Raw genomic sequence first — 7974 nt, forward strand, 5'->3', positions numbered from 1 at the left:
CGCAGCATGTCAGTGGCCCTGTAGCGGTGAGGTGCAACCCTAAAGCCGAAAAGCGCCGCAGAATACATTCGAACTAGAATTCGTCTTGCACGACCGCACATAAAGTTGTCAATGCTGCAGCCCAAGCCACTACAAAGCCATTGACATGCCTTGCGGTCGACACTCGCATGATATTGTTAAAAAATTGCAGGGGTGTACATTGGGGAAGTCCTAGGTGCAGAGAAACTTGGCTGAATTGAATAAACCCGTAAGGACACAGGAACCTCTAGCAGTGTGCGATGGCATGAATTGCAGGTAAATTCAAAGTGAACTATGTCAACCATAGAAGCAGGTAGGTTTACACCGAATTGGTCCAGTAGTCACTGAGACCATGGAGAACGGGAACAAAATAAGGCCAAAAAAAATATCTGAGGGAGCATCAAGTCATGCAGCCAGCCTTGGCATGTGAACGCTCCATGAAGCCACAGTGGTGGCCTAGCACGTGACCTCTTGCGTCGAGATCACGGAGCAGGAATCAAGAATTGCAGAGGTTTGGTTCCCAGTAGCTATGCCAGTAGTTTTTATTCAGTGCATGCTTGTTCAGCTGTCCTGCCACGGCTCTGCCTGCACAGCGGGTACCCTAAAAGCAACCGCGCACTTTGATGTGCGATCACATGTTGGGCCACCAGGTTTGGCTGCAGCCTTTTTCCTTCCTCTATGACAAAGACACTCCCCCGCTCCCCCCAAAATAGAATGACTTCTCCAGGCTAACCAGGAGCTTTTATCAGGCAACACACAGGAGACCACTGAAAACGAACTTCATTTACTTCAATTCACCAGGAATGTACAACAATTAGAAAATAGAAAAAAAAAGGGGGGAAGGGATAAGGGGAGAAGGTGACGGAGAGGAAATGATGAGGCGCCTTGCGATACACTGTGAGCAACCAATGTCATTCATTCATTCCAACAGGACCCAAGAAAAAAGGGCAGCATCTGCATTGTAGAAAGAGAAAACAAAATATTTCCAAAATTAAACATTTTTCTTCCTGCCTCCAAGATGCAAAGGAATCAAGAAACGAGGGGGTCTTGGTAACAAGAGCAGTCACCGACACCAATGCAATTATTTTGGATATCCCAACATAGCTTCCGATCGGTAATTCATGGAATATGGTCATTACACTGTATTTATTTGTGAAAATATAAAGAACAGTGATGAACTTTCACCACAGCTGTGAACAGGTGGGTTTATCTGCCGGGTGTTCTTTTCAAATGCTAACAGAATTTTTAAAAGCCACCTGTGGCATATGGCACAAATCTATTGAGTTGGATCAATCGAACAGGGAGACATTAACTACAATGAAAATCAGTATGCACAGCTGATTAACAAACTCTCCTTTATGAAATTGTGAATTAATTACATTAGTGCACATTTTGCAATATACTGATTGAAGCCAGTGGCAGTGATGAAAATGGCATATAGCCTTTTGGAGCAGTTTTTCGTAGCATTAAAAATGACTATTCTGAATTGTTAGCGGCCTGTGCTTCACTATTCCTGTGCTTAATCTATCACCATGCTAGAAAAACAAAATGTCGTATGTCCCCAACGAATCACAGAAAGGCACAAAAAGCTCATGGCAATAAAGTCACATGGTTTGCAGGGCCGCTATTTTTTAGCGATGCCTTATGCCTTATTCTATGCTATTCTTATCATCCACCACACACGGCCGCCTGATCACGTTGATAATGTGGGCAGACCGTCACTCTGACCAGTCGCCAAGCGCAAAAAGCCTGAAAAGGCATAGAATCGGAAAAGGCATCGCTACAAAATACCGGCCCAGGTTGGCAATTCGAGCACTTTTATTTTAGGCCTAAAGACGCTTAGCTAGTAAAATAGCTGGGGGTGTGTGCATAGTGATTTCTGAGAGCAAATCGAATACAAATTGAATCATGCCAGAAGCGAATCGAATATTGGAATAGTTTTCGAACAATGAACAGCCATTGTCGCAATTAATATAAAACAATGTTCACATCCCAATATTCTGAACGTTAGCATGTTTTTGCCATTACATAGCATGTTATGAAGTGTTGTTTATTAAAAGCACAAATTGAGCATGAGGATCAAACAAGTGGTTTTTTTCGCATACACAGGACTACTTAGAGAGCGTGAATGATTGCTGTACAGCTTGTAAACTATGGTAACAAGTGACATAGCCTTCTCCACAACAAGCTCTTATGTTTTATGTCTATACTATGCCTGCGGGGGTGAAAATTTAGTGTACTTTTGCTCGAATTTCATATTTAATTGGGTGCAGTTGACATTTTTGAAATATTCAAAAAAGTGTTCGCACTTACAGATAGTGACTACTTGATTCGAAGACTTAATCGAATAGGACCCTATTTGATTCGTTATTCGAAAGTTTTGAATATTCGCACACCCCTAAACACGACCCGGCAAATCCGCAAGGGGGCAAGTTCCAGTTTGCCGTGTGCACCATGACACAGCTGCCACGCTGAATGCGCAAAGTTTGCACCGTTGGTTGAGGAACGCCTCTCCCACCGAGACTACACCATTGGTACGAAGACACGCCAACAACACGTAATGGGCATACTACTAGGCCTGACACAACTTTATGCAAATCCATGCACAATCCACAGATATCGTGCACAGAGTTTCTAAACAGCTGACTGCGAACATGCGCGAGCGCGCACTGGATTGAATTAGCTCAGTCACCTTTCAGCTCATTTAGCTTTATGAATGGCAGGAGATGCAATGGCATGCTTCGCATAATGTGGTGGCAACCACCGCCTGATGTTCACCACAAATCCTCTCCGCTGTGGCCTTGGAGAGTGTGCGGCACGTCCTGGAGCAGTTTCTCTCATGTAGGATGGATGTAACAGCTTTAACAGAATGTAACAGATTGGAGCAATTGTTGCAGCATTCCCACCACTGCAGTGATCTCACTAGGCAATCTACATCCACTTAGAACAAATTCTGAAACTAGCACCAGTTTTGAAATAAGCACTGTAAAGCTGTGATACGAATGCTATCATTTCACTTACGTTTTAAGAAAATGCCTTTTTGCGCATCGAAGCTAAAATGTTTCTGGAATACCAATGCATTTTGTTGCAAACATTGAGAATGCATATTTTGAAGCTAGTGTCATCCTCAGAATTCATTCCAAGTGAATATGACCTTCGAAGTCACTGGCTGAAAATTTTTAATTTCAACATGTGTCGTAAAGCAATGACTAGTTTGAGCAGCCTAGCACAAGAAGTTGCACTGTGCTGTATGGCATGTGTGGTTTCAAGCTGCATGCATTGTGTTGTCTAAATAGAAGCGCAAGGCACAGACGACGTTCATAGTTGCACCACTGGCTTGTATGTGCTGAAATTTCACACACGGGCAGCATTTCACAGTTGGCTCAGCTTGATAGCACGTTTGCATGGATTACTTCTCTGTTTCATCTAAAAATAGGTCTGAACGCAAGTCATGAGCAGCAATAGCACTAAAAGAAATTTAGATTTTGTTGCCGTCGATGTCTGCATGGTGCTTTTCCCTTTGTACTAGGCGGACGTAAAGCTTGTGTCCTAGCAAGCACTATGATAACAGCCACCTTTCATTATAGCAGTGACAAATGGCATGAAAGTTTTTTTTTTCCCTATGAAATTAACATTTTAATAACGGCAACGTTCTAGCCACACCTGCCAACCTTATAATCTGTAAAAACACTCGCTGACATGACAAAACAAGGGAGCAGAACGCATTTGTGTTTATGTTGGCCTTGGCACAAGGCACAGACCTGGCATGCATATGGACAGCACCTAGGCAGCAAAAAACTAGGCACAGATAAGACATAAGAGCAATGCAGTGCCTGACTGACTTTTTCAGAGACTGCTTTTTGTCAACATAGCCTGCTTGAGGAAGTTGCCTCAATAAACATGCTTGAATGAAGTAGTCCTCTGTTTAGCACCTTGCATCGCGATCACAAAAGGATGATGCAGGCACCCTTGCAACTTCTTTGTTGCATGCATTTTTTCGCTTTAATCTTGCTCGCCCCTCCAACACCTTTGAAACATGTTCGCAAACAGAATCTATTCTTCGTAAAAACTTGCCGCAACATTCGCAGAAGCCCAAATTCGTAGATGTTATGACAAATTCGAGAGCGTTGGCAGGTATGCTTCGTCCGGAAACAAGTCTGGAGCAGCATCTCGTCATTGATCAACACCACTGAAAAGAAATCTGCTCTGCTACCAGCTCTTCTCACTGCACAGATTTCTTTGGCTTGGTCAAACAACATATGCTGAGACAGCGACGTCAGTACGAGTGGCCCTTCCAGCATAATTCATTTACAGTCTCCAGTACTAGGTGGAGCATCATACTGATTAGTCACCATGAACCATTTGGGCCAAAGCAGGAAACGCATAGAAAACGTATACATTTTCTTACTGTCAAGGCAGCACGGGTTGCCATGTTGCTAGACGTATATGCCAACCCAGAGGAGCAGGAACAGAATGCCGAAGCCCAGGAACACTGCGGCGACTAGAGAGATGATGAGCTCCTTGAAGAGGTCTCGCGTGAACTTTGTCGAGGTCACCTCGTAGCTGTACGCACGTAAGAGTCAAGGATGCACTTTAAACCGCCAGTCAACGATGCCGGAATATGCTAAGCAGTGCGTCTTGAAAGCTATCATTAGTGCATCAATAAGGCCAATGTGTTCTAATGCATCACTTCTAACTGGCATGGCACTTTCAAATAAAATTGGCACATGGAAGGACATGCTGTCCTCCAGAGGCTGAATTTTGAATCCGAGACGGCTGTAAAACAGGGCACTAATGGCAGATCCATATGTAATATTGTACATTCTAATTGACAGAACACTGCAATATTTTCCAATACAGAAAACAATGCCAGAAATGTCTCAAGCCAATCAAAACCGTTGACATGCTTCACTGAGAATACACTCGTAGCAGGCTTGCAACACATGTAACATAGTGCTTCATGCTTTCAATTTATGCGCACAGCCTTGAAGGAACTGATAGGCAATTTTCAAGTTAAATATGGGAAGGAAACGTTTACCATCCAGAGCACCTAATCTTGTGACTGTCACATGAAAAGTGTTGTGCGAATTTTTTCCTGACTTCTTCCAATTTCGGTTGTGCTCAAGCAATTGCTCTAATGACTTGTGCGCTGCAGCAACTGAGCGCCAGCTTACAAATGGAGCTGAAAGGAGATGGAACCCTACCCCCCCAAAAAAGTTAACCTGCTGCTTGTTGGAGGTGGTCATTGCACAATTCGTGCCTTCAGAACTGAATAATTTCTCCAAGATACATATGGGGATTTGTTGAGACTTGTTTTATTTTTCTCTGTTCAAGCTGTCTACAAAATCAAAATTACACTACTACGTCTGACTTGCGTGTTCCATGAGTTGCTGCCGTCACGTGTGCACTTTCACAACATGGTTTGATGGCGTTTTGAAGCCCAAAGACAAAAAAAAAAAAAAAAAGAATCCACACATGTACCAACCCACTTTTGCGTGCCCGTGTACAATGAGGGCCGCTTTAGTTCTATTCGTTGACATGACAGAAGGCACTCCTTTTAAGCATGAACAGTACTGAAGCGCTGTAGTATGGTGCCACTTTGCATAGTATTGCATGATTTTCTGAATTATTTCAAGTCAAAATATTGCACCCAGCTGCTTAAACTGTACCCAATCCTACCAATATAGAGCCCAACCTTGTTTCACCACAACCTCATATCAAGACTTGGTCAGCTCTCTTCATGCAGCCAGTAATCATGCGCAATGTGTCTTACAATGTATTGGCGAAGTCACTTTCATGTTTAAAGGGACACTGAAGCGAAACAATAAATCAGTTTAGACTAATGAAGCGTTGTTTGAAAATCCTGCAGGCAGTCATTTCAAAAAAATAATTTGATTATTAGATGAGAAAATGAAGGTACAACTATCAGTATCTGAATTTCGCACCGAAACCCCAGCGCCGGTACATCACCATGACGTCAGGGATTCCAAAGTATGTTTTCGCATTTGGGCCGCGTTGGCTAAATAAAGGTTCCCGAAACTTGCCATGTTTAATCTTTGGTTCCTTTAGAACACAATGTAGTCAATCTGTACCGCTATATATAATAAGGCCCTAGAAGGTGCCATCAAAATCTATGACGTCACAGCCCCCAGGTGCGGGAACTTAAGTAGGCGTCGCCACCCGTATTTCTTTCTTGTGCTTTTTCTGGCTTACCAAACGTCTTACTGTTGTAAGAGTGGTGTTTTTGGTGTTGTAGAACGGTAATTTGCTGATGCAGAAGAAATCATTTTTCACTTTAGTGTCCCTTTAATAACGATGACAACAAACACAATTTGACCTGTTATGCAAAACCAATGTTTAATACTGGTGTCTCACAGCCACTTTTGATTGTGATCGAGCCCAATCGACGAAATGTTCGACTGCGACTGACTCCATCTTGTGACTTGCGCAAAGGAGCCAATCGCGACCGATAAATTCGATCCAGAACCGGGCTCGATTGCAATCACGACTACACTGGGAGACACCCGTATTAAAAGAGGCTGGGTGAAATGACATGAGGCAACACTCCATGAAAATGACCAGGCTTCGGCACACTTGTAGTTCGACAAAATGTGCTTCTTTGATACCCCTGCACGCTTTCGTGTGATTAAATGCACTCTTGTAACCTGCAAAAATTTTCTGCTGGTAAGAGACAATGGCTCTGCACAAGCAAATGGAATGATGGCAGTTGTGCTACATGCCCTCACAGCACGGTGACACATAAGAGTGCTGTCGTACGCATACAATTCACTTTGCCTAATTAGAATGTGCACAGTGCAGTGAAAACGTACCAGCACCTCAAGTGCCTTCCTATTTTAAAGAATTTGTTGCCTAAGCTTCACTGCTTAGTCTTTATGGTGTTTATATTGCCAATGGGATCAGTTGTCACAGTCTGTTAATACTTATCATTGCCATCAGTATCTACATAACTTTGAGAGTTTGCAAATAGAAAAATTACATTTGAAAAAAAAAAATCCAATCGCTTTTCCCGCGTCAACTGCTGTGGATGTTAACGTCTTCATTGTGCCACTAGAAAAGGTAGTCACTGGACATAGGTTGTGGGTACCTACGGCCTAAAAGCATCACATCACTTCCCCGACACACAGACGCAGCAAAGGATACACAAAGAACCAGGCCATGAAGAACAGGCCGATGCCCATGAGCACCAGCGTGAGGTGCGGGTAGACAGCCGGGTTGACCGGGCTGACATACTTGTACATGTGATCGATGCCCAACTGAAACACACAAGCGAAGAATTCAACGTCACGCACCGCAGGCAACACATACATCCGTGCTTCAAAGAAGAGGTAGTAACCAACCTCAGAAAGCTGGCAAACGAGAGCTACTACATTGCAGGGAACGGCGAAGCGCCTAAGCTACGTGGACGTGGTTTCTCCAGTTTCAGCGCTGATAACGGGGGCGAGAAATGCTCCAAGCAGCGTTTTCTTACGAAATTAGTGTTCTGATCAAGTTTGGGCTCTTGACATACACAAAGGACTAATCACAAATACATATTTTGACAGTGCAATACGCCTATCTTACGGTATTTTTGTCCAGTGTTGAAATGCCGGCTCATTTGATGCCGTGTTTATGTAGACGGCGTCTCGAAACCTGCGCCACGTGTACGCCATAGCTTCACGATCTCAAGATAAAATGATTGCCGTTCTGCGTCTGCCGATTACTTCTGCCTCCTCCTAAATTCAGAGCGAAGCTATAGGCTGACAAAGAACGCTCAAACCACGATATTTCAACGTAAAGGGAACAACTTACCAAACCGATGGTTGCCATGTCTGCAAGTTGAGTGACGTCGACGTAGCCGTGGAACGTAGCGCCACATTGGCTTCTGTTGGAACAAACACAGTCAATAAAATCCAGTCTTTTTTATGACACTAAATTCATTCAATTATAAAAAGTTTT

General features: G+C 43.5%; 1 protein-coding gene across 2 annotated transcripts; it reads right to left on the bottom strand.

Annotated features, from left to right (window-relative positions):
- Positions 1-786: 786 nt before the first annotated feature.
- Positions 787-7927, bottom strand: kud (oligosaccharyltransferase subunit 5 kud). 2 transcript variants are annotated; one of them, XM_075674371.1, is made up of 4 exons: positions 7828-7927; positions 7180-7292; positions 4427-4581; positions 787-972 (listed from the first exon to the last, which is right to left on the bottom strand). In XM_075674371.1, the coding sequence occupies exons 1-3, from the start codon at positions 7843-7845 to the stop codon at positions 4455-4457; spliced, it is 258 nt and encodes an 85-aa protein (XP_075530486.1). In that variant the 5' UTR covers positions 7846-7927; the 3' UTR covers positions 787-972; positions 4427-4454. The 2 variants fall into 2 exon arrangements, with proteins under 2 accessions (XP_075530486.1, XP_075530487.1); XM_075674372.1 differs by having other exon boundaries at positions 4417-4581.
- Between the last annotated feature and the right edge of the window lie 47 nt (positions 7928-7974).

This window comes from Dermacentor variabilis, chromosome 11 (assembly GCF_050947875.1).
Source record: "Dermacentor variabilis isolate Ectoservices chromosome 11, ASM5094787v1, whole genome shotgun sequence".
Classification (NCBI taxonomy): Eukaryota; Metazoa; Arthropoda; class Arachnida; order Ixodida; family Ixodidae; genus Dermacentor; species Dermacentor variabilis.